Below are 27,136 nucleotides of genomic sequence, written 5' to 3'. Positions count from 1 at the left end.
GGAAATATATAGATTATAGCTCATCAAAATGAACAGTAGCAGGGCTAACTTTGAATAGCCATTTGGGGAAAGATATATCTGGATATTTGAAGTTTTCAGTGTCCTTAACCTGGAAATACAAGCAAACCTATTATAAAAATAAAGTAAAATTCCTTTGAGATAACATTTTACAGACAATGGAACAGCTGTCAATTTCCCCTCTTTAAATCTGAGCACAATATTGTTGCAACTATGCAGGAGAACCTTGATTTGCCAAACGTTTCCAGAGTCCTCAAAACAATAGGGTTTTGTTAAAAAGAGAAACAACTAACACAAGCAGACAAAGATGGACAACAGGAGGCACTACTGTTGTACAGTAGTTCTTTAATCATACCACTGAAAATTATTTTAGGCAAAACACAGTATGGTAGCATAATTAAGGTATAGGAAAGACAAGGCTGGACCTTAAGACGTATCTCAGAATAGCAGCAGTTTTTTAGATGCCTTGTATGATTTATGTTTGAAGTGTAAGATGAGGGTACAGAATTATAAAATGAACAATAGAACAGATACAAAAGGGAAAGATCTCCCCACCCCATCCGCAGCAACAATACCTGATTGTTCTGAAGAGACTCAATGCCACACTGCTCACTGTGGGCAGCCTGTGGATTCACTAACTCCAACTACACTCATTTGCTTGTTTCAGAAGAAACAAGAAAAACCTTAGCCAGTCACGTTACTTTCATTTTTATTTTGTTTTCTGCCCTGGAGCACTCAGTCATGTGTAAGCACAAGTTTAAATTGTGAGCCTGAGGGAAAAAAATTAAACAAAAATATTGCGGAGGAAAAAAAAACGTGGCAGAAGGAAGGGTAGCAGGGAGGGAAAAGAGCAAACACACTGACTGACTTTATCATAAAGCCTTTGTTAACTCCAGTCATTGCTAGTATGCCTCAGCTATTACTTACCCGACTGCGTAGGTAGTCGGCCAAGTTTCTGCGTGTAAAGTTTGCTGCTGCAGTAGGAGACAATTCATACCCTGATATAAGAAACAAATGCATTTATGAGGAAGATGGAGTGCAAATACACCATGCTAACTGGCCCACTGCCTGCCCCTCCTCCCCAATGATTTTATTTCGTAAGAAAACAAAAAGGGAACATGATTGAGTGGAATCCCATGTTCCTATTCTGATTCTGAAAAGTTATTTATTATGGTCTTTTTACCTCTGTCCATATTTTCCCAATGTTAACTGGGAATAATCACAGTGAGCGATATCAACAGCACTAAGAAAATTACACCTCTGTAATCTGAATATTTTTTTCACACAAACTATATCCCAAAAATGGCATGAAGTTAAATAAGACAAATGTAAAGAGGACTAGAGAAGATGTTTTTCACTCATGATTTGAAGACAGATGGAAAGTTCCTGCATTTTTCTAAATCACAGGATATGCCTATATATCAATTAAACATTCCCAGTAGACTCAGGTCAGCTGACTGTTGCTGTGAGGCTATAAAATTGCACTGTAGATGTTTAGACTAAAGCTGAAGCCTGAGCTCTGGGACCCCCTCAATTTTTAGACCTGCAGCCCAAGTCATCTGACCCAGGCCAGCCACAGCTGACCCAGGCCCTCAAACGACTGGACTGCAGAAGAGAAGGCTCTTGCCTGGCTAGGAAGCTTCCAAGATAGGACATAACTCTGAAATGGAGGTGGATTTTTTTTTTTTTTTTGGTAAAACCAATCCTTTAGACATGTAATTCCATTTTAGATTATGTATAGAAAACAGACTCAGTAAAAAAAGGTTAAAGGTTCTACCACCTGTGACAATGAAGAAAGAAAAGACTAATGGCATCTATAAATAATCCGAGACACCTGATCAAAAGTGTAATGCTAGGAAGAGTAGAGCAAGTTATTACACGAAATCCTGCCATCATCAGAACTTTTAACCTGCCCTAAAATATAAGTTTTCACTAGCAATCTGCTTTTTTTTAAAATGAGATGACAAAATGTGCTCAGTCTACTGCTTCATAGAGTTAAACAGTGAATTACACCAAAATACACAACACAAATACCTTTCACAATTCAATTACACCTCATCTATATACTGAGTACATGTATTATTATTATTAGATTACTTTAATTAAGAGTTCACACATTTGCAGTCACTAGAAATTCAGAAAGCCAAAAGAAAATAAGGCCAAATTGTTTGATCTTTTTGACCTCAGTATCTAGTCAGAACAAATCTGATTAGAGATATGAACATGTCACAGGAGGTGATAAGTGCTCGCAAGGCAGGAGTAAAGATTTCATAATGAATTACATACAGCATATTTTACTAGGTGATCTCAGAGATGCTCTGCAAACTAGCTGCATACTCGCTTGAATGAAGCATTCTCTTCTCCTTTTGCAGATGGAGAAATTGAGGCAGAGGGGCCATATGATTTGCACAAAAATTAATTCACACCAGAACTTGCAATAGACATTCAGAACCCTATTTTCCTGTGCAACCCCCTCCCTCCTTGCAAATAACTAGGCTATGCTCTGTTTCATACAGAGGAATGTGCCAATTCTGGTGTGTAGTTATAGTGGAGCCTACTGCTGATCAGGAAGGGAATTTTTTTTAAAAAAAAATCTGATTAAAAAAATGAATTACTAAAAAAAACCAGAATTTCATATATATTCAGTAAGAATTAATATTTTATGAATGTATAAACTTGGGTGGACTCAATGTGAACTAGTCAAGTCCCTAACTTACCTCACCTGCCCTCTTTATGATAGGATAGGTGTAAACTACATAGCTTTTAGCAAAAAGGCTGTGCAGGCACAGCCCTGTCCCTAAAAGTCAGTGTGTGCAAATGCTATTTGTCAGTGCTTTTGCTAACAAAATATCTCTGGCGCTCATTTATGGCTTCTGCTTCGTCTGTAGGGAGAGCATTCCTGCCGACAATGTAGCATTCACACTTGCCACTGGCAAAACTTTTGTCGTTAGGGAGGCAGCCAGGGTGATTTAAGCACCCATGAATGATAGTTCTGTGGATCTACTGCAAGTGCAGACACCTAAGCTCCTAAAATATAGAAACCCACAAACCAGACAGACCAAGAAAATGAAGTGTAGTAACGCCCTCAAACACCAACCTGAAATAATCTACTATTCTCTTTAAAGGGTCAACTTTAACATTAACCCTTATGTCTGAATATTTTTGAACTGCATTGTAGAATTCCTAAAAATTACTTAAACTAAAAAAAGTACGTTTCACAGCACTTTTTCTATAAGTTTTACTGTTTCCCTTGTAGTGAATGTGTTTATTAGTTTCTCCTGTTTTGTGCCAGTTCTTCACACAGCAACATGAAAGATTTTTTTTAGAAGGTTATAGTAGTTAATTGTGACTGTTACCCACAAAAACTGGCATGGTCTGTTAGCTGCAATGTATTACTCACAAATACATTTAATCAAAATGAACACAACACATTTTCAGCTGTCCTTTAAACTCTCAGCACGAGGAAACTGAGCCTCCCCATAACAAAATGCAGGTGTATCTGCTCACATTCATACAACTGTAAAACATGACTTCTTGTTCTTATTAGACTTTAAAACAAACCTAGTAAGGAGCTGTTTGGGGTTCTGGGTTTATACTTACCATTTCTCATTTTGTAGAGCTGAACATTTTTCTGAATGTACTCTGCAAACTGCACAGTGTCTCCAGCTTCCCCCACACACAGCAGCAAGATCTTCTCACTCATTTTAAACATCTTATCATGGTCTAGGTACCGAGACAAGAACATACACTGCAGTTATCAGCAACAATATACTATTTTACCAATAGCACAGCAGCTTCACAATCTATTTAATAAGTGCCAAGTTGAAGGTTTTCACCACTCATTTATGTTAATCAAAGTGTCCCAACTAAATTACAATGTTCAGCACCTCAGTCTCATAACTAAATCTGTTGCAATGTTCCTATGGGCCATTAAATAGCTGCTGTCACATTTCAGAAAGATGACTGCATTTCAATGTGTAATGTAGTGACCTTCATCTACTCTGTGAATCAATGTATGGTCCCATTTGTGCAAGTGGATCCATGCAGAGAGCCCCTGCATGGAGCATGCATGGGTTATGTCTACACAACAGTGATCTGTCAAGAGATGGTAGTGTCGGAAGATACGTTTCAACAAAACTGTCAATGGATTGCAGCCACACACGAAAGCAGATAGAAAAGGTGATCCCCTCTGTCGACGGAGAGCAGCTGGACTGCCTGGCTACTTTTTCGACAGAATGGCCAACCAGAAGCACAGCAGACAAGGCTGCCCGGTGAACCGGAATCCCTGTCCGACAACAGAGGGCCCCTGGAGCATCCACACAGCTTCTTTGTCAACAGATTCTGTCAAGAAAGGTGTTCTGCCTCATGGGAGAGAGGTAGAAGTCTGTCAACAAAAGTACTGCATTCTGTCAAATTACTGTCGACAGAATGCATTTTTAGTGCGGACGCTCCATGTGTTTTGTCAGCAATACTCTCTAGCGTAGACATAGCTATGGAGACATTGCCACTCAACACAAAAGAGTCCACGTGTGCAGATTCAAAAACAGAATCTGGAGCTAATTTCTGAAGTGCTCTGATATTCTTCAGGAGGCAAGATGCTGCAGAACTGCAAAATGGTATTTTTGTAACAAAGTTGATTAAAAGTGCACAAAGTCAGAATAACACATTTTTTAAAAATTAAGTATTAGCACCCTTAGTCTATTCCTTATTTGCTAGTAAAATATGTAAGGTGTGGTAGGCCAAGCATAATTCTGAGTAGAACTAAAACATGTGAACGCATTAAACAAAGAGAAATTATGAAAAATGTTGGATCAAAGTGCACAAAAGTAGCTCCTTTTCCTAGGATATACTGACCAACTAATAGCTGTTTCAGTAGGGAGTAAGTTAGATAGACAATACTTGACAAGTAAAAGCAATTCTATTATAATATAGTGGTAATTAATGTCATGACTGAAATCCGAACTTAGAACATTAGTAATAGGAAAAAATGATAAATATTGATTACAAATTGCAAAAATAACCCATTACAAATTTTAAAAAAAATTAACTGTAAACCAGAATTCTTCCCTTGAAATAAAAAATGTAATTTTGAGGTGTTTTTCAAATCTTGGCTATGACAACAAAACTATAGGAACGCAATTTTGTACTACTTCTAATACTAAGCAGCAGAAATGTAGAGCTTTCTTATCTAACCACCAGTCTGCTTTAACTAGGTAAATTGGATAAAACATTCAAGCAGTTGTTAGTGCCCAAGGAAAATTGCATCTTCATATTCAGACTAGGTCGACAGAACAACAGTCTAAATCCCCACAGCTGAATCTCACTTTCACTTTCAATTTACTAAATACAGCTGAATAATCTTCCCTGGAAGACATGTTTGAAAGCTTCCGAAATGTCACAATCCTTTAATAGGATTTGGAGAGTATTATGCAGTCGTTAAATATTTTAAAAGTTGCTACTGAGTGTTCAGGGATTGCTATTGAGATTTATCTTTCTCCAAAATCCATTTACAATTTGAGAAAACAAAACCAATGTATATATTTTTAATATTTTATATAAATATTACCTATAGCTTACTGTTTTTCAAAATAAGGTTAATAAATTCTGTATGTAACTATGTTTGCCTGAAAAAAAAAATAAGCAAATGCCCCACAGGATTTAAACAGTAGTAGTTTACAAAACAAACTTTTAAAAAAGTTGACTGTACTTGGTAATTTAGAGTAAAAACTGCTATTTCGTACAGTGATTATGCCTTAACTTTGTGTCCTAATCATGAAACAATGTCACCACCTCTGTTCATTTTTGCAGACATTAAGTAAGGTAAGGTGGCCAAATCGGCTACACTTCCAAATCAATTTCTACAATTTTACTGAAATACTCCCAATGCTCAAGGAGAAGAGATGGTGTTTGATTTACTTATTTTTAAAGCCCACGCTTCTGTATTCATGTAATTAAACAACAAAAAATATTCTCACATAAAGAAAGGAAGTGTAACACTCCTGGTTGAAAAAAACACACTTGAAAAAGGAACCGTGTTAACATAAATGCTGAAATGTGAACATCAAGTTTTGGGGGGCCTGACTCACTATTTCCTCAATGCTGGTAGCTGACAACACAGATCTAGTAACTTTTTAAGATGAAATAAATATGTTGTATATGAATAGCTGACAGCACTTGTTTTACTTTACTGTCAGTTCCACAAACGTGTGCAGCTTTGCTTGTGAGAGCTTGAGACAGCAATCCCACTGGTTGCTGGATCAAGCCCTGAAAACCTGGTCTACAATGGGTAATTTTGAGGCATCCCCAACATCAGGTGTCATATCAGTTCAATTGTACAATGGGAATCCTACTCTAGACATACTTGGATTCATGTTTTCTTCCCCTTTGACTAGACTTGCTCTACTTCATGCTATTAAAAAGGAATACAAGTTGAATGTCTCTAATCCAGCACCCTCGGGACCTGACCAGTACTGGGTAGGAGAATTTGCCAGTGCGTGGGAGGTCAATGCTGTCTAACGGCATTATGAACACTTTCACTGTGCACTGGGCTCTTAGAAGACATTTAGAGATAAATTAGAGCTAAATAACAGCACACAACACTGAGAGCCAGGACTGGTGGCTGTAAACAATATTATTATGGGAGCATGGGAAACTTGGTCACATCCATGATAAATTGTCATCCAGCTAACTAAAATCATGCTGGATTATGGATGTTACAAGAGTGTTCTAGATTATAGAGGTTCAACCTGTAGTAGAAACAGGTCTAGTCATGGAAGCCTTGGTTCCCACTGATTCAAATGAAACTGTTAAAACTTCCAGTGGAAATATTTTGTAAAATTTTCAAGTGCAGACAATAAACTTCCACAGGATAAGGGTTCAAAAGGAAGTAATGCCCGTGAACAACTAGTATCTGTACTATTCTCCAACAGATAAGTAAAAGAAGGTACACATTTTGGGTAAGCACTATTTAGGTGACTCAGCATTCCAGCAACATTTTTAAACTAATAAAAACAATCCAATCGAAAAGACCACATGGGTGCTTTATAAAACCTGAAGATCAGCTGAAGTTGCGAGCAATATATTTACATCTGCAGTGGTTACATGCACCCAATCTGAGACAAATTAATTCTTTTGGTCTCACTGCTTTTTGATATGTGAGCAGTTGTGAAGATTTTTTCTGTTTGAAGACACAAATAAGTTGACAACTTGGTTCTTGCATCTTCCAAAAACTAACATCTAAACTTTACCAATGCTCATATGATTCAATTACGGAACAGGCCTCAAGTACTCTTATTTTTGCTATGCTGCTCCTCTTGGAAGGGAGGAGGGCCATAAAAATCTCTTCTTAAACTCACCTCTTTGCAGTGATGTCCATGTGACGCTCACCAATGGCTAAAAAGGGGGTGTACTAAACTACAACTAATCATAATTTCACTGACACCTTGACCTACCTGCTGCTGCTTTTCCTCCACCACTTGACTCTCATATTTAAATACTCTATGAGCCTGAGATAATCTTTTCTTTTACAAATGTGTATAGGGCCAAACACAAGTGAGCCCTAACCTAGGTCTCAGAATTTCCAGATCTTAAGAAGTGGGTCTGTCCCACAAAAACTCACCACCTAGTAAGTTATTTTATTAATCTTTAAAGTGCTACGACTGCTTTTTTGCTCTGGATCTCTAGGATCACATTTAAAGACCCTGAGATAACTAGTTCATGAATTCACTGTAGGAGTAGTACAGAATAAAAAAAATCTAAAGTCACAGCAGAGAGACTGGGAGATAAATTGCTTTTTGAAAATTTTTCGCTGCCATGGTTGCTACGTAGCAAAAATATCCTTCCAACAGGAAGTCAGCACTGCACAAGTTGCTCTTAGGAGCATGGACCACACTTTCCCTGGTGTCTGCACCGCATGCAGCATAATGGGACCCTGATTCTCATCAGGACCCCTCTGGGTGGTTTCACAACACACCACCACATACCTTGTTTAATACCTTGTTTTGTAGAAGACAAAACAAGTTCCTTTAGGTTTTTAAACCATTTCCCAGGTCCAAAGTTCACAAACAGCAAATAGTGACACAGCAGCAGGCGCACAAGGAAAGCCATAACCCATGGGCAGGGATCGCCCAGAGAGCTGCACGCAGGTACCAGACCCCTGGGCTCTGACTCAGGGGCAGCGGTTCCACCCCGCTCCCCGAGCAACTGCCCCACCACCCACCTGCCTCATCCCACCCCCCAGCAAGTGCCCTCTGATTCCACTCCTGCTGACCGACTATCCCTTCACAAAGCCCCCTCATCCCGCTCAGATGCCTCCCCCAGTAACTGCCCCGCCCCCCAGAACCTCCCTCCCCCTGTAACTACCCCACCCCCTAGAGCCCCCCTCCCCCAGTAACTGCCCCGCCACCAGGCAGAGCCGTGACCTTCGCACCGCCCGGCCCCGCGCCGCCTCTCACCGTGCTTCATCTGGACGATGCTAGAGGCCGCCACCGTGTCGGAGGCCACCAGGATGTAGTCGGGACCCTGGATGCCGATCAGGTACTCCATGGCCGAGCCGAGCCGGGCGCGCGCGCTCTTCCTCTCAGGCCGGGGCCGGCGGCAGCTTCCCTCCCTCTGCGCGGCGCGGCGCGACGTGACACAGCGAGGCCGCCCGGACCGGCGCACGGCGATGACGCAATGGCAGGTTCTCGCGAGAGCGCGTCGGCGGAGCTTGGGGCGGGGGGGGGTGTCATGGGACCTCGGGCGCTCCAACTGGCCACCTCTGACCTCCGCCCTTTGCTCAGGTCCTGGAGCCGGCTCGTCTTCTTCCGCCTTCGCCCCTGCGGCCTTGGCTTTCTTCCCGCTCCGTCCTGCCCCTCCCCTCCCCTCCCCTCCCCTCCCCTCCGGGGAAAGGGTCCTGGTGCTCTTCCCGCTGGGCCCCTTGGTTCCCCAAAGCCTGCGGGGGGCGGGGGCTGTTGTGCCCCTCCCCCACCCTGCCTTGCAGCGTTTGACGGGGTGCGTTGGGGGAGGGCGGTAGGAGAGTCACAGAGGGAGCACCTGGGGGCACCCCATTTAGCAGTTAAACTCTTGGTGGGTGCATAAGGGGGGCAGCGCGCCTCCCAAGTGCTGCCGAGTCCCCTGTGCTGTGTGAGCTCAGGTGCAGGTTGGCTGGGGAATGTTAGCTGCCTGGCCCTTCTTTGCTCCCTCGGGCCTCCATTCACTCCTGGGCACCAGGCCCCCGGCTGGGCTGGTGCCAGGTCAGGAGGAGCAGGTAGCAGAAGGTACTTCCTTCAGGGGGCAGGCCTCTTTGTTGCAGGGTTAGAAATGGCTTCACCATATTGAAAGCATCTCTGCCTTTATGCATTGCCATACCCCTCTGCCCATCACACATCTGAACCTAATCATCCACCGTAAGGAGCAGGTCAGTGCATTTGTGCATCATCACCATCTTTTTACATTCATCACGGTCAGGCACTAGAAAAACCTGTTGTTGAGTTAACAATAAGAACATAAAAATGGGCAGACTGGGTCAGATTAAAGGTCTGTTTTGCTCAGTATCTTTTCAGTTATGGCCAGTGGCAGGTCTTTCATAAGGAATGTACAAAAGAGGGAATTTATTTGAGTGATTCATGCCCTATGCCCAGTTCCATTTTCTGGAAGTTGGGGTTCAGGGACATCCAGAGCATGTGTTTGTGTCCTTGACCATCTTGGTTAATAGCCATTGATGGACCTATATTCCATGAACTTACCGAATGATACATTTCCTGTAGTGGTTTTATATCAATCAGGAGTACTCTGTAGGCCAGGAGAGTATTCAACAATCACAGCCCGAAGAGAAATAGCCAATCCAAACTGCAAAATACTTAGTCCCGCTGTGAGTTCAGGGCACTGAACCACATGAACTCTCAAAGTCCCTTCCAGGCCTATAATTCTATGAATCTTTTCCACCATCAAACTAATTTGGTGACGACACTAAAGTTAGACACTACTTCCAAGCCACTGTAAACATTGTGCATTCAGGTGTGCATCCGTCTTCTCATGCTATCCTCAAGTGTGAGTTCCTGAAGTGGCCAAATCTGTGGCACCCTGAGGTGTAGTGATTTTCCAATAGCTACAAAACTATCCTGTGAGGTTCCTACTAGTTCCCATGGTGAGTCTAGATCAAATGCACAATGATTACAAATCAAAAGAAAAAAAAACAGCAAAAAAATGGGATCTGAGTAAATCTTCCGTTTGTCTTCTACATTATCCCAAGTAACAAAGACTGCAATTAAAACTTAGCAAACAATTTTTGCAGTGATGTGTCAGACAGGATAGCCCCCAGCTTCTCTAACTGTCAGCTCAGCAGGATTTGCAGGCAGGAGATAGAATTATTTTGTCAGTACTTTGTTAAGATAATCCTGCAAGAAAATTAGTGATGGTGACCCCAATTACAGAAGAGGCTGGGTCAGGGAAGCTTTTTCCATAATAATGGTGCAAATCTTTACTTAAATGAAATATGTTACATATACACACAACTTAGAACTGGTTGGGGGAAGAAAAGCCAACTTCCCCTACCACCATTTTTCATGAAAATTCCATTTTTTTAACCTCTTCTGCTATTATTTGTACCCATGAGGTAGCTTAAGTCTCCACCATGCTAAGTGTGGTATATATACATAATGAGAGAGTCTCCCTTTCACAAAGGGTGTGTCTACACTTGCATTCCTCTTTTGAAAGAGGTATGCAAATGAGGTAAATACAAAATGCAAATGAAGTGTATATTTGCATATTTTACATCTCATTTGCATATTCTTGTTTCAGAAGACCTTCTTTTGAAAGAAGAAAACGAGTGTAGATGCTCCTCTTTCGAATGTAAACCCCCATCTTCGAAAAAATCCTTCCATCCTTAAGGGAAGAAGGATTCTTTCAAAGATGGGGTTTACATTCAGAAGAGGAGCATCTACACTGGTTTTCTTCTTTCAAAAGCAGCTCTTTTGAAATATGAATATGCAAATGAGATGTCAAATATGCAAACATGTACCTCATTTGCATTTTCAATGTACCTCATTTGCATACCTCTTTCAAAAGAGGAATGCAAGTGTAAACACACCCGAAGAGTTTACAGTCTAGACACAAGTCAAAATGAGCAAAATTACACCTCTTTTACAGATAGGTAACTGACACAGGAAATAAGTCACTTACCTGAGAAATCTGTGGCAGAACCAAGAATCAAGCTCAGATCTCTTGAGTCCCAGTCTTAAAGTCACAAGACTCTCTTTCCTCATTAATCAAACTTTTCACCCCAATGAGTGGAATGGGAGGATGTTAAATAAGGATATGTCAACAACAGAAAGTAAGTGACAAAACTTTTGTCATGCAGAGGTAATAACCCTGCCCCCCGCCCCCACATATACCTCCCACAAAAGACAAAAGTTTTGCCATAAAAAGTGCAAGTGTGAACAGTGCGTCAGCCCTGGATGACACGTGGGGCACAGAGGGCACATGCCCCCCAACACCATGAGTGGGAGTGACAAGGGACCAGTCAGCAGCCATTGCGGCTAAACCTCTTGGGCATCTAGGGGGGAACTAGCAGGGAGGTATGTGTTCTATCACTAGCAGCAAGGGTCGAGCCACCCCACTCTCTGCAGCAATGATGGGGAAAACAGAGCAACGTGGCCCCAACTTGCTCTGCTCTCCCTGCACATTGCTTTGGGGAGGGGCAGGACCTCCCCAGTGCTCACTGGGAGAAAGCAAAGCAATGCAACATAGCCTGCTGCTGGCACTGTCTCCCCCACCTCCCCGCCTGCTAGTTCCCCAGTGAAGGGGAAAGGATGAAGGCCAGGGAGTTGTCCTGGTCCTTCCCTGGGCAGGGAAGTCATGTGGACAGTGGCCCTCCATGTCCCCCCTCACCAGTAACCCCTGGCTCTTGCAAAGTGAATGCCACTTGTAAAAGGTAGAAGTATTTTGTCAGTGAAAGAGCTGACAAACAGCAGCTCCACTGCCAGACTTTTAGTGACAGGGCTGTGTTGATACAGCCTTGTTGCTAAAAGCTGTGTAGTGCAGCCATAGCTGAACAGGTGCCCAGCTTCCTGTAGGGCAAAGAGATTTTGGCCAATGACCTCTTTAGTGGACGTGTTGATCAACATGTGTTCTGTGTGATACATTGATGAGTGTGTCTAAATGCCTGTAGAGTAAATTTGCCTCAGTATCTCCCGAATCTCTTTTCCTGTCTTTGAGTTCAGGCCCTCCCCCCAGGCACACTAAAATTCTAAGCAGTGCAAAGGTTTCTGAGGGTGGTATGGAAGGAAATGGTTTTGTGTCAGGAGCAGGGCCTTGTGAATGAAATAGAAAATCATTTAATTCCTCTTGTTTCTGATTTTGCTGTGGAACTGAAACTAGATGTATCCATTGTCCAACTTTGTGTCTGAAATAGCCAGCAGTGCCAACTGTACTCAGGAGCTGATCCACAGGTGTCTGTACATGTCTTTGTGACTGTCAGCATAGTTAGTGAGAGTAGCGGATGAGATGCTAGCAACTGAAAGTCTATATTCAGACATTCAGCTAGGATCCCCGTCTAGCCACAGTAACCACCCATCACGTAACTTTGAGGTCAGCCCATATTGCAGTCCATATAATAATGGTCTGATGCTGCTGTCCTTTAAGTCAATGATAACATTCCTGTTGAACTGAATGGGAACTGAAGCAGGCCCTAAATTTTGACCCATCTGGTTGTTCATCAAAACTTTTTTTACCCTGCAGAGTTAGAAACCAGAACCGATGGAAGTAAGCTCCTGAACTCTAGATGTCAGCCCCCAGGAATTGGGAGATTCCAGGTACTACAGTAAAATATAACTAATTAACAACAAAAACACTTGTTCTAATTGCCTGACCACTGAAAAGCAGACACTGATTTGACATGTAGAATGACCTCTGCTAGCACTTGGTTTATTGATTGGACTCCACCATAGTTGGGACCTTGTCTAGGGCACTTACGAATAGATCAATGCTGCAGAGATTGAGTTAGTGGGTCTAGTAGGAATGTATTAAATCAACCACTGCTCATGCTCCCATCAACCTGGTATTTCACCATGGTTCCAGGAGTACGTGATGTCAGTGGGAGAGTTTCTGCTGTTGACCCCCCACAGCAGGGATGCTGCACATAGCTGGAGTTGTATAACTGAGTTTGACTTTGCCTCCTAAGGTAGACCTGGCTGTGGTACGCTCACTAAGGCTAGGTCTACATTAGGAGATAAAATTGATTTTAGATGTGCAACTCCAGCTACGAGTCAGGGTCTCTAAAATCGATTTTTGCTGCAGTCCACACAGTGGGAGATAGACGGGGGAAACACCATCAACTTCCCTTATTCCTCACAATTTTTGAGGCGTACTGGGGTTGACAATGGAGCCATGATCATTCGATTTAGCAAGCCCCACTAGGCACACTAAATCAAAACCTGAAACATTGACTGCCAGCGTGTCACTCTTCCAGTAGGTATAGACATAGCCTGAGAGTGGTTCTATAAAGACTAGCAGTCCACTAGCAAAAAGACCCAGTGACACTTGAAAGGAACTATCACCAGTCAGCACAAGAAAAATTGCCCCTTGAAATAAAAGATTGGGTGCTGTGCTGCATGACATATACCTGACTATAGCTATGCTGACACAGTCGCCATTCAGCTATGAGACTTGGACATTGTACTTGTGGGTTAAAAAAAATCCAACCCTGCCAAAAAGCAGCAGCAAATTGTCTTTAGGAAACTGTATAAATGAGAGTAAGCAGCAAATTCAGCATTTTGACTGTTTTCCAGTTGCCCATAGCTACACTTGTTAAATTGAGTGCTGCATATATAAATCAAACCAGGATGTTTTCTTTCACCTAACAATGGCAAAGCTCTGTGCCAGTTTTTAAGTATGTTTTCTTGTGTGGAGCCAATTTGAAGTTTTAAACACATTTTTTCCATGTAAGTCTCAATACATATTGCACACATATCCACACAGGCAGCCGGTTTAACTTAGCAGGTTTAGGGTTTTTAAAAGGGAAGGTTAACAAAAAATCTACAGCTACCATCCTTGTTGATTTTTGTTGTGCCCTTGGGTGCAATTAAATGTTGAGATTGTTATTGAATTTTCTTGACAGATTGAATTTTCCTGTTTAGGAAGCACACACACATATACCAAATACCTACCTCCCTTTCTGGAGCTAAGGCATTACAGAAACAATTATACTGGTATAATAAAGACTGCATCTGTTCCAAGGATAATCAGAAAATGGAGACATCCTGTAATTAAATGGACACTACCAGAGCCACTGTGTGATTTAAAATTTGAATGGCTGGATGTTTTCCTTATACTTGTTTCCAAATTTTACTTTATTTTTAAGCCAAATATCTGTGGTTCTTTAAACTTTATTTTAGGGGCTGTTTTAAATAGCCCCAAATTTATAAGCAGCTATCTATTTAGGTATATTAGGTACTTACATGGCTTTCCACTGCTGTAGAATCTGAGCTTCTTGGGGAATAAAGGCACTTCAAAATAGCGCGGGCACTTCGAAATGCCCGCAGCTACACACAGGCCGGCACTTCGAAGTTTGACACTTCAGAGTTGCCGTGGGGAAGATTAGCCTAATGAAGTGCTGCATATTCACCGCAGTGCTTCGTTAGTAAACTCCCATCACCCTGATTACCATGCCCCCTTCGAAGTTGGGGGCAAGTGTAGACAAGCCCAAAGGGATTAAGTGACTTGCCCCCTTGGTTCCACAGGCAGTCTATGGCAGAGCCGGCAATTTAACTGGCTCTTCCCAAAGTGCAGGACTAGCAACAATAAGAAGCACTGCATGTGGCTTTGGACTTACAAGGAATCCAAAAATTTAAAAAAACGCGTGTGACAGACTTGGTGCTCATGAATGACTCAACAAAGCAGTGTGTGTATCTAGCACTAACAAGTAATTGCATGATAACAAACAAGCTTGGGTTTATGAGCTATCCTGCAATTACAAACCAAGCCCATGCCTCCAGGGTAACCCTATAACAATATTGACAAGGAGCTTTACAATAATGAACCAGCATATGGGTGAAATGTGTGTAGAAAGATAGGCTAGGATGAAAAACTGCAGTGTTGTTTTCTATACCAAGGTGGACAAGGTATTTGACTGTACTGGAGAAGATTTAAACCATTAAATGTTGGTAAGAAGAATACATAACACCAGTCCATACTCTCTTTTTATGGGAGGAAGGGTCCAGCAGAGCAGTGCTGATTTACACCAGCTAAGGATTTGGCCCAGAGAATGCCCTTTTGTTCTCTTCCACACACAAAGGCAAGACCCCATATTTTCTAATTTAAGATGGCATTGGTAGGAGAAAGAGTTGGGATCAAAATCTGTCCTCTAGATGCTGATTGCCCCAGCCGTGAGCCAAATGAGGACAAGTCATTCCACCAGCAATCAGAAAACAATGGTGTTTGTGGAGTCAGACACTGTTTTTTTAAACCTTCAGCAGCTCTTTTTTTTTGTCTCTTCTGAAGTTGTCCACCCAAGGTTACAGTTGTTATGGTTTTGCTTACAGTTGCAGTCTTTCCCATAGTGTCTGTCTGTCAAGTGTCTAGCTATCCTGGAAGATATCTGAGAACACTAGTGCACATCAGGGTGTGTGGTTGTAATAATATGCTGAATACTTGTATAGCACTTTTTACATTTGTAGATCATGGATCCTTCCCATATTTTACACAGAACCTACTACCTCCCTACTTCCCAGGATGGCCAGTATCATGTGCGTAGTCATGCAATACAGACATGATCAGTTTTTGTAGATGGGGAAACTGAGTCTCAGAGCAGGGGTGAGTCACTCAAGGTCACACAGAGAACAACAAGAAGTCCTGTGGCACCTTATAGACTAACAGGTATTTTGGAGCATAAGCTTTCAGATGCATGAGTGGGGGGGTGGTTTCCAGAAGCGTATTTAAAGACTGGGGTCCCAGTCACACAGCCAGTCACACAGCCAGTCTACATTAAAACTAGGGACAGAATTCAGGCATTTACCAATATTCCCTCTAATCTTTTCCAACTGTGTGGAATAATTTTTTATGTGCACTGAGGTACCACTTTATGTGCACCGAGGCACCACCCATTGAAACCTAGCTGTGGGCGCTCTGCTAATCAGCTGGGCAGCTTTTGAATCTCTACTGAGTGGCTGCATAAGTACCCAGCTTACTGGGAACACTGGCCTTTCTGCTCTTGAGTTGGATCAAAAACTCACCAAAAAGTACATTAGTTTGTCAGAGGCAGTGCAGAGTTAGTAACAGTGTTAGCTGTAGGCTAGAGCAAGGGACTGGGAGTAAGGAAGCCTAGGCTGAATTCCTGATTTGTCACTGATACACCACGTGGCCCTGCGCTGTCAACTAATCTAGCTGTGCTTCAATGTATTCAGCAGTAACTGGGGCTTTCTTACCTACCTCCCAGCAGGGCTCTGTGTTTTCTTCCTTGATTATGAAATACTATAGGACCACTGAGCAAGGAACATTTTGGAAGTGCAAAGTACAAAGAGTAGAGTGTTTATTTTCTAGATGATTTCATTCATGTTTGTATTAGGATGCTGCCCCTCACCACTGTATGTTTCAGCATTGCATTTGTGGAGATTGTTTTATAATTATCACAGATCTTGGCATGTATACCACATTTTCTAATGAGGATTCTAAAACCCTTCCCAGACATAGAGAACGTTTGTTGTCCCCAAGTTACAAATGGGTGAAATAAAGACAGAGGAAGTGGGTTACAGGAGATGACACAGTAATTTAGGGGCAGAGCTAGGAATAGAGCCCAGATTCATAGGTCCCAGCTTGAGCTGTGGGACCAAGCTATCTTCCCATCATGTAACACATGCATGATATTTTATGAAGCTAAGAAGTTGATTCTTTCTTCTTATTTAACCCATCAGGCTGAGTTCCACAGATGCAGCTTTCAGCCTCACTTCCTCATCTTGCCACCTTTCTGTAGGCTTAAGTAAAAATAAAATTAAAATGGGAGCTTTCTCTAATCCAATGGGAAGGGATTCCTGCAGCAAGAAATCTCAAGGTGCTCCTCCTCCACCCAGGCTAGGATGCTGGGATCCCATTGTCGTGCATACAACCTGATTTTGCCAAGCTCTCTTGAGTCTTGCTCACCTGTGGTGAGCTGCACTTGTCAAGGTTTCAACTGGCAAGGTTTCCATTGCTGAGTATTTGTTTCTTGTGTTGTTTGTTTTGACAGATGGGTGTTAAACACTACGGAGGTGAAGGGGTTTTTGTCAGTTTATATTTAAATCATGAGTTCCGTTCTCCTGGGATGCAGAGTGAACTATTAGCAAGATGAAAGGCAGCTCACTGCAGTGCTGGCTTTCATGCACACAGGCAGCTTTGCATCGGGAGTTGTATGAATATGGAAGAATCTCCCATGCATCCCAAAGCAATGGGGATTATTGTCAATATGGAAAGAATAACAAGAAGTCCTGTGGCACCATGTAGACTAACGGATATTTTGGCACATCAGCTTTCATGGGCAAAGACCCACTTTGTCAGATGCGTGAATGGAAAGAATATGCGTTCCCCATATAGTGACAGTAAAGCTCCTTGCTAAGGGTTCACCCTCACACTGAAATGGAAGGAAAAGTTAAATTGGAGCTGCTTGCTCTGATAATGCAAGGTGCTGAGTTGTGCTCCCCATAAGCTGAGCACTTGGGCAGCCACCCTAAAGATATTCAGGTGCCATCTAGCTGATTAGCAGAGCCCCCATAGCCAACAGCATGTGTTTCTACTGGTGGTACACATCTGCTCATGGCTAGATGCACATGACAAAATTTATTCCACCAATGGATGGAAAAAAAATAGGGGTAACGTTGGTGCTGAGCACCCAGGGCTACCACTGACTGGCATACAATGGGTTAACTGGCTCCTCTACTTGGAGCTATAACTGTTTCCTGATCTCCAGTCATTTGAAGAGTGTTTACTCCCCACCTGAGATGGCCAGAATGGAGAATCGATTGGAGTTTGCAGGTGAAAATGGATTGTAACCTGCTGTCTGTAGTGTCAATGGAGCTGATTAGCACATGCGTCCGGTGTCCAGTGGATTGATCTCACAGGTGAGAATCATTTAGAGACCAGCTGGGGCCTTGGCCCTCTTGTTCTCACTCAAGGCAGCTCATTGTTCAGCCTGTCTTGACAAGGGGACGTTAAGTGCAACAAAACAGCAGCATGAGTGTCATTTGTACTTAATCTAACAACTGATCACTGGAACATGGGAAATGTCAGTACTACTGTACAGGGTTAGTTTAAAAGCCATCCCAGTAGCAGAGCAAGATATGCTGTATTCCCTTCTTGCTGTGTGACAGCTCAAAAGAGCACAAACATTAGGGAGAGTAATAGGATGTCCAGCTCATGATGCAGAGAGCAGATAGATTTAAACATGCTTTTGCATAGCACCTTTCAGGCCCCAGACCAAGGGCTCCATTTGGGAGTGTAGAGGGGGAGGAACCATGTTTACTGGAATGCCACTCGCTCGCTCTTCTTCCCATTCCCCTGGCTGTCAGGGAGCGAGGGGAAAGTACATGGCGTGTGTGCATGCCTCTCACTCCTGGCTGGTGAGAGGAGGGGGCAGAGAAGTAATTCACAGTCTGTGTACTTTCCACTCCCTCTCTGACCATCAGGGGAATGGGAAGAAGAGCAAGCTGCATCCCGATATGCACAGCTTCTCCCCTCCTCCCTGTGAAATGGTGTCCTTGCCCCAGACATCTGAAAGCACCACATAAAGCAGCTCATTAGCTTGTGATGCTGTTATTACTTACATTCCAGGGAATGTCTAGAGGGCCTAATTAAGGATCAGGGCCCCATTTTGCTAGGCACTGTGCAAACATATAGTAAATTGACAGCATGTGCCTTAGAAAGAAAACTGAGAGTTTGGTGCTGCCCTTGTATGCTTCTTTGTACTTTGGGACATTAGAAGCAATTATGCTAAGAGAGAGAATTTAAGTGAGAGGCACCTGGGGTGGTATTTTAGGACTGTTAAAGTCAGTGGCGAAAGTCTCATTGACTTCAGTGAGACCCAAATTTCACCCCCAGATTCAGTGTTCCCTGTATGCCAGGAGTGGGGAATCAGATGCTGCCCATATAATCAGCAGAGCACTCATAGCTATGTTTTTTGTTTCTACTGGTGGTGCACATTCACATGTTTCATTGCACGTAAAATTTATTCCACATGTGGATGGAAAAGATTAAAGGGAACACAGCCTAGGTTCTATGTTATAGTATTTTGAATGGCTGCTGCAGATAATCCACTGGTGTTGGACAAGAAAGAACTTTGCTTTAGTATAATCTCTGTTGACACAATTTAGTAAAATTACAGCAATATTAAATCACTACTATAGCATCCCACAGTAATATTATTTTATATTTACATGGTGCATTGCATCAGCAATGTCAGTGACATTTTATGTGATTAAGGAATCCCTACACTCAAAAGTGCAAGGCAGCCTTGAAAGGGAGGAAGCTGCAAATGAGGGTTGGGGAAATGTTGGGGTTCGGAGCTTTGATTTGGTTCATTATATAGACTGGGGAGAGCTGTAACGTTTGCATCTGGATTCAGACTTTCCCAGAGGTTTGGGATGTTCTAATCTGGGATTTTGTCACATCACCACTGTACACTTTTCTACTACACGCTCAAGAGACCTTCTCTGGGAGAACTTTTTTCATGCTGGTCCTAGTCTTGTGCTATGTATGTAGGAGCCAGGCAAGGAGCACCAATGTGTTCATTCACTCTAAGAAGTTGTTTGTAGCATACCATCTGGGTTGTCTTGTTTCACTCATTTTCGTTGCATCCCCCAGTTTGGTGCTCCTGTTTGCTCTATTTTGGGAAGCCTGCATAGAATTCAGAGCACACTTCTACTCCAACAGCTCCATAAGGAGAAATAGTTCAATGTGTCCAAAAATGAATTCCAATTTTGAGCAGCATGAGCTATAACTATGGAGGTCTGTGTATGGAGACTGGTGTAAGGATCAGATTTCACAATCGGTTGCTAATCTTGAAATCAAGCCTTGAGAGAGAAAAAAAGCTGCTTTAAGTTATTTGATACATTTTTTCCCATTGAGAACAGACCAGACAGGAAATCAAGAATCAATGAGCTTTTAACAAAACAAATGAGAGACTTCTTTAATGCTCTGGATGTTTCATGGACAGCAGCATGAATTCAAACCTTCCTCTCCAATTTCTCTAACCCTCTCCTTCTGTTTGAATTCCTGTAGGTCACTGAAATGCCAGTCTTCTTGCCATTTCCTGTGTTTCAAAATTGGGGAAAGCACAGTCACATTGTCATCATGTTTATTGGATTAATTACTCGCTTAGTTACTTATTTGGCTAATTATAAAGTCACTGGCCACCGCCAATTCTAAGGAAATTCAGAAAGGCAGTTTGGAGACAGGATATGGAGCGAAATGGACCATTACTCCAAATCAACGTAAAGCAGTTCTTTATATTCCTTCATTTCCACTGTGTCACTTCTTTGCATAGTTCATTAAGGATTCTGAACAACCACAGGAGAAAAATAAATACTTGGCTAGAGATTATTATTTGTTAGACTCTATTTACCATTAATCCAAAGCGGCATAGAAGACCAGACCACATATTTTAAGTTTCCTTTTTTGTTGAGAGAAATGCACTGCTCCACAGGTCATAAGATGGCTGTAATTATGACCCTGAATAGATAGCAATGTTGCTTCTTGAGACAAATTCTATCTGACAGTTTTTACAGTACGTTCGTTCAGAGCAAAATGCCCTGTCCCCTGTCACAAGCATTGAAATTATTAAGAAAGACAGACATTTCACTGACAACTCTAGCCTCAGGGGGGAAAATATTCCTTCTGTTCCCCTCTGAAGGTCAGAGCTCACATAATGCAAAACACTTAAAACACACATAACACACATGCAAGCACAAAATGAAACTTTCTCTTCACTGGAACATTATAGTAAACAGGAAACATTTCACACACACTTGATAGGAAATTAAATTAAAAAAGGATAATCCTTAACATTCTTTACCATAAAGCTCATATTTTCCAATCTATTGTCTATCTACAGTATTCATATTTATATTATATATGACACACGCATACAAAAATGCACACTTAAATATATAGTCATACATGCAAACACAAACATACACACTGACAGATTTACCTGGTGTTTCTCAAGTCCTTAACTCAATGTTGTTTTTTTTTAACTGTATGTGCTTTATTTAAATGAGTGTATTTGTTCAAATACAGTGTTATTTGTATGCAGTTATTTTTTATTTTGGATTTCTTTAAAAAAGGGATTGTTAAAATTTTCTGGGTTTTTTTTTTAGTATTTTTTTAAATGGGAATTCCATCAAGTGTACTTTTTCTTCATCCCTATAAACTCTAATAATTTGCTGTGTGTTAACAAAAAGAGGCTATGGTCAATTTGGTTTCCAGTAACATTTTCTTCTATTTTCAAACCTTAAACATTGATTTACCATTGATTTAGCTGTGCCAAAACAGAGTGTTACTCCAAATTCCTTCACTTTCTCTTTTTTCTGCAAGCTTTATTAAGAACCCTTTTTCATATTCGTCTTATTTTTCTGGTTCATCTTTGGTTCAGTCTCTTTCAACATTCACTCAGTTATGTCAATTTTGAGGACTGTACTTATTTAGTGAGTCTATCGATTTCCTGTTTCGTGTTATGAGACGCAATCCCATTCCAAGCACATCCTGTTTTCCTGGCACAACCAAATCTTTATGTTGAATTAAGATATGATGAGAGACAGTCGTGTACTGAATTTGGTGATCCCTGGTCTTACTGTTGAGGAGGTGTTCTTGATCAAACAGACAAACAAACAGACAAATTCTCTAAAACAGGCGCGTCCAACATGTGTCCTGTGGGCCAGAATCTGGCCTGCAGAGCCTTTTAATCCACGGAGTTGGCAGCAGCACCATTTTTAAAAGGTGGCTGTGCGGCTCCCCCAACCTTCTGGCTCCCCACATGTAGACCACAGCATACTGAAACAATAGGACCACAGTGTACAATATGCTGACTTCTTACTACTGTGGTGAGCTGGACAGTGCAGTGTGGCGAAGAGGCTTATTAGAGCCACAGTTGTGGAGTGCCCTCCACTCCTTCGCACATGTGCCCCACCACTTGGTGGGACAAGCGTGGTGGCAGCAGTGGAGACGACGCCTCCTGCTGCTTGCTCGGGACACAGAGCAGCCCAGGGTTGGGCGGCATGGGACTTGAGCAGCTTGCGCAGTATGACGCTTGGGCCTTGAGCGGTGGTGCATGGCAGTTGGGGCTTGGGTGGCGTGGTACTCGGGGCTCGGGCAATGCAGCATGGCTCTCAGGGCTCAGGCAGCACAGTGCAGCTCTTAGGGCTCAGGTGGCATGGTGTGGCTCTCGGGGCTCAGGCAGTGCAGTGCGGCTTTTGGGGCTCGGGCGGTGTGGTGCAGCCCTCAGGGCTTGGGCAGCATGGCTCTCAGGGCTCAAGCGGCATGGTGTGGCTCTCAGGGCATGGGCGTGTGGATCTTGGGACTGGGCAGCTCCAGCAGCATGGCTCCCATGGTGGCTCTGGTGAATCACCGGGGGTGGATGGGAGGGTGCCTGGCTGCAGAGGGAGTTAAGCCTGGGGAAGGAGGGGCAGGTTTGGAGCTATTTTGTGTTTGGCTCCTGGAACATGCAAAAAATTGTCACATGGCCCCTGTTGAAAATTGGACATCCCTGCTGTAATACATATAGAGTATAGATATAGCGAGAGAGAGATTAAGTAGCTGATCAAATAAATCTGATTATTTTCCACTGACAGATTTTACCAAGAAATCACAAACTTTTTTGCATTTCTGTGCTATTTGAAAAGAAATTATGATTTTCTTTTATTTTTGCCATTTTTTAATAAAACCCTGAGATGAAATTATATTCGCTGTTCACTAGTCAAGTTGTAATGCTGACTTTTGATTGGCCAGTTAAGTCACATGGTATTATTGACATGCCAGGATTGGATAAGCACACACGTACTTACCGTATGAACACTTACTCACATGTCTCTATCTTTGAGAGGCTGTTTGTGCTGTGGAACGTGCCAGGCATGAATGGCTCCTTTCTCTGACCACAGATCTGATTGCATGTGTTAATATGAAGGTGCACGGCAGTATATGAGCTGTCATTCACTAGGACTCGTGTGGGCAGCACTCCACTCACTTAATTTAGGGCTGCAAATGGGACTTGAGCCAAGTTCGTCAGAGGTGAGAAACTGGAGTTCACTTCATTAAACTTCTTCCATAGCAACAGTTAAAGCAACATCCCCATCTTCCAACTCAAACCAGCTCCTCACACGCTGACTGCAAGGCAGTCCCCTGAGCCTTGTGTCATTTGTACTAAATACCTTTGAGCCTGCACTGAACCAGATGTGCGCTGTAGCTTTTAGGTCTTCCTTTGTGAACACTTTCTGAATCCAGGTGTAACAGCCCAGTTTACGTTCAGAATTCTGGAGCCAAGTTTGCTTGTGAGCTTGGAGATGCTCTTTGTTACTTGACCATGCTCTTCTATGGTCCTGATGGTCTTCTAGTCAATAGTCCTCTGCTCATCTGTCTGAGGACTTCAGAGCTCCTTTAAATGTTAATAAGTTAAGATGGTGCCCTTGTGAGATAGGCCAATGTCAGAGGCTGGAAACGGAGGAGAGGACTCATTCAATGACTACCTCTTCTGCTCACTCCTTCTGGGGCATCTGGCATTGGCCATTGTGACAAGATAGGATACTGGGCTAGAGGGAACTTTGGTTTGACCCAGTAGGGACATTCTTATTATGGATGGAGAAAGTGAGGCACTGCAAAGTTTAACGGAATACCCCAAATCAGCAAGTAAATCTGTGTTAGAGGTGGAAATAGAACCTAGGATTCTTGGCTCTTAGTTCCTGGCTTGTATCACTGGACCACACTGTCTCTGTGCCCTAGGAGAAATCCTGACCCTTGAGCTAGGCACTACATCATATGCCCTCCTGGCACTACAGACAGAACTGCCCACTGACTCCCAGTCCATTGCTTTAACCAGCAGATCATGTTCCCTTTGAAAGCTGTACGTATATTTTGTTGTGAAGAGCAAAATAAGTTCTAGTTTTGTTAGTTATTCCACTTGAGACATATCCAGGCCCCCTGCCCTCCTAACATCCAACAGTCCCCTCTTAGAGCTGGTGTCTTGACATTTCTTGATCTGTGGATGCTCTTGACAACAGAGGTGATGTTAAATGGTATTTATGGTGCCTGGTTCATAGGTTTTGGCCTATGATGAGGATAAACCTCTCCTGATGCATGCAGATCCAGCTTCAAGCTGGCTTTTGAATTTACTTTCTTGAATTTAAGTTCTTCACTGAGTGCTGTATGGGCACAGAGTGTTCTGGAGGCATGACAAAGTCCTTGCCTTGAACAACTTACAGTTCTCCAAGTATTCAGTCGTTCTGGCTGCTGAGCATCTTCTGGAAGGTGGTGTTCCCATTCAGCTCCTTGTGTCAAGGTCAATGTGAGTTGAAGATTCCCAGCTCTTCCATGGCATCAGACTGATACAATGCACTGGGATGTAAGACTATGAGGATGTTACTAAGCAAGGGCAAGCTATGAAGTGGCTTGAAAGAAGAATTGGAAGGTGTTTCTTGCATGGGGAATGGGAGTTTTTGCTAAGCCTGGGGAAGTGGAATGTAAGAGGGAAAGAAGTGAAGAGTGGATGAAGGAGAGAGAGGGGTCAAGGCAGCAGCAGTTGTGGGACAACATCTGAGGCAGCATAAAAGGTCTGGGATCTGGCCTTCCATCGCAGCAATCTAGCCCTGGTGCCCTGGCTCCCCAACTTTCAAAGAAATCCCAATGCCTGGACAACATCTTTGCAAATTGGTAAGAAACTTAAACTTTTCTTTCTTTCTCTTCTTCTCTTTCTCTCTTTTTTTATTTATTTAAGTTTAATTCTGAACAGCCGGCTGTGTTCAGCCTGACTGGTTTGTTATGGCTTATAATTTGTGTTAGGATTAATTAACTAATTACCGACAAATGTCCGTTGGCAAGATTCTGCTTCTGCTTGTCAACTTGAAGTATTTAATTATTTTAATCATTTACTTTCATCTTCAGAATTTATGCTCTTCCAAGAGAGTTTCTAGGCATCTTTTAATTATTATTCTGGGTTTTTTGTTCTGGGGTGGTGCGTGTGTGTGTGTGTATGTGTGCATGTTGGAGAGGGATCATATACTTTCTCATTAACTATTTCAGCAAGTCACTGTGCACTGCTACATCTTAGAAACCTGTCCCTAATTCTTTAGTGGTAGCTCACAGGGAGACAGGCTGAGATCAGAGTTGGGTGGGTGTGTAAGAAGAGATGGGTGTGTATTATGAAAGCACTAAGCAAGGGCTGAACTTTAACATTTACCAAACCTGTTTCAAAAGAGCCATCCCTTTCCTTGGAAAAGGTTTTTACAGGAATCCTTGGTACCAGACCTTGGTCACCACTGTATTTTGAATCTTATTGTGTAAACTCAGTTCTACAGAGTTACATGCACATGACTGACTATTCACTCTGGCTACGTCTACACTACAGCGACCTTTCAAAAGAGTGATCTGCTCTTTCCAAAGAGAATGTCCCCTGCCCTTTTGAATTCAGGCGCCACAAGGACTTTGGAAAAAAGGGCCCTCAGAGCATCTAAACATGTTGTCTTTCAAACGAAGGCACTCTTCCAGAAACAGGAGTGGAAGAGCGCTTTCAAAAGGAGTAATACGTTCTTTTCATTTAATTTTGAAGGAATGTTTTTGTGTGTAGATGCTCCGCTGGATATGTCAAAAGAGCCCATTCTCTTGAAAAATATTTTGAAAGAACCTGCTAGTGTAGATGTGGCCTCAGTGTGATTACACTGCCTACAGTTAAGCGCATAAGTAAGTCTTGGGGTTCCAAACCAAAATCCTCTCCTCCACTAATAATAAAATAAAAAAATAAAGGGGAAATATCCATTCATTCAGTGTCTTTCATGCTTCATGGATCTCTTATTTTTGTAGGACGCAGGGCAAATTGCTCCAAACCGTATAATTAGGCCTCAACAAGGATCTAAATTGGTAAACACTGTACAGAGACAACTTTCCCTGGATGGATATTCATATCTCCCCATCAGCTATGTTGAATGGCCACAGTCACCCTGACTGATCACCCTTTTTTTTTTTTTTTTACAATGGATCGTAACTTCTTTCTTTTGCACTAATTTTCTTACATGTATATCTGCCTTTGTATTTGCACTCCAGTTCATGTGATGAAGTGTGTATTACCTACAAAAGCTTATGCCTTAATAAACCTCTTATTCTCTAAGGTGCTACAGGACTACTTGTTGCTTTCATTTATACCCCATTGATTGCAATGGGGCCACCGGGGGACACATGTCATTGAAGATTTAGCTGTATAGATATATTGCAAAGGCTATCCCTTTGAAATGCAGCCAGCTCTGGGGTGGAGGGGCAGCAAACAGATAGCTGAATGATAGTGGAGAGAGGGGAAATTTCAGCAAAGGGCAGCTTCCTTTCTTCTTGAAAATGCTGTGGGATTGTCAGCGTCATGGGCTCTTTCTCGGAATGCTGGCATTAAGGGGTGATTTCCTATTTATAACACAGTCAGAGAGGGGCATCCATTTAAACATACGTGCAGTTGATTCAGTTTTCACTTGCCATTTTCAGTTTGTGCACACACAAAAAAAATGCTCACATACAATACACTGATATAGGTACACAACTTGTGAACTGATACCACATATAGACCGTGTCTACACTAGCCCCAAACTTCGAAATGGCCATGCAAATGGCCATTTCGAAGTTTACTAATGAAGCTCTGAAATACATATTCAGCGCTTTATTAGCATGCGGGCAGCCGCGGCACTTTGAAATCGACGCGCCTCACCACCATGCGGCTCGTCCCAACAGGGCTCCTTTTCGAAAGGACCCCTCTTACTTCGAAGTCCCCTTATTCCCATGAGCAGATGGGAATAAGGGGACTTTGAAGTAGGTGGGGTCCTTTCGAAAAGGAGCCCTGTTGGGACGAGCCGCGCGGCGGCGAGGCGTGTCAATTTTGAAGTGCTGCGGCCGCCTGCATGCTAATGAAGCGCTGAATATGTATTTCAGAGCTTCA

General features: G+C 42.6%; 1 protein-coding gene and 1 long non-coding RNA gene across 2 annotated transcripts in view; one reads left to right on the top strand and one right to left on the bottom strand.

Moving 5' to 3' along the window:
- Positions 1 to 8,670, bottom strand: part of PSMB2 (proteasome 20S subunit beta 2) — a 28,583-nt gene extending 19,913 nt beyond the window's left edge. Inside the window, exons 1-3 of the mRNA XM_074976354.1 lie at positions 8,472 to 8,670; positions 3,619 to 3,741; positions 946 to 1,016 (exon numbers count right to left, since the gene is read on the bottom strand). Coding sequence (XP_074832455.1) covers positions 946 to 1,016; positions 3,619 to 3,741; positions 8,472 to 8,562 — 285 coding nt within the window. The 5' untranslated portion in view covers positions 8,563 to 8,670. The remainder of the gene's footprint in view (positions 1 to 945; positions 1,017 to 3,618; positions 3,742 to 8,471) is intronic.
- A 172-nt stretch (positions 8,671 to 8,842) lies between these two features.
- Positions 8,843 to 20,532, top strand: LOC142001286 (uncharacterized). Its single transcript, XR_012642439.1, has 3 exons — positions 8,843 to 9,415; positions 12,736 to 12,809; positions 20,239 to 20,532. It is a non-coding gene; the product is annotated as an uncharacterized LOC142001286 (long non-coding RNA).
- Positions 20,533 to 27,136: the final 6,604 nt, after the last annotated feature.

This window comes from Carettochelys insculpta, chromosome 24, assembly GCF_033958435.1.
Source record: "Carettochelys insculpta isolate YL-2023 chromosome 24, ASM3395843v1, whole genome shotgun sequence".
Classification (NCBI taxonomy): domain Eukaryota; kingdom Metazoa; phylum Chordata; order Testudines; family Carettochelyidae; genus Carettochelys; species Carettochelys insculpta.
This window is presented reverse-complemented; position numbering and strand designations above follow the sequence as displayed.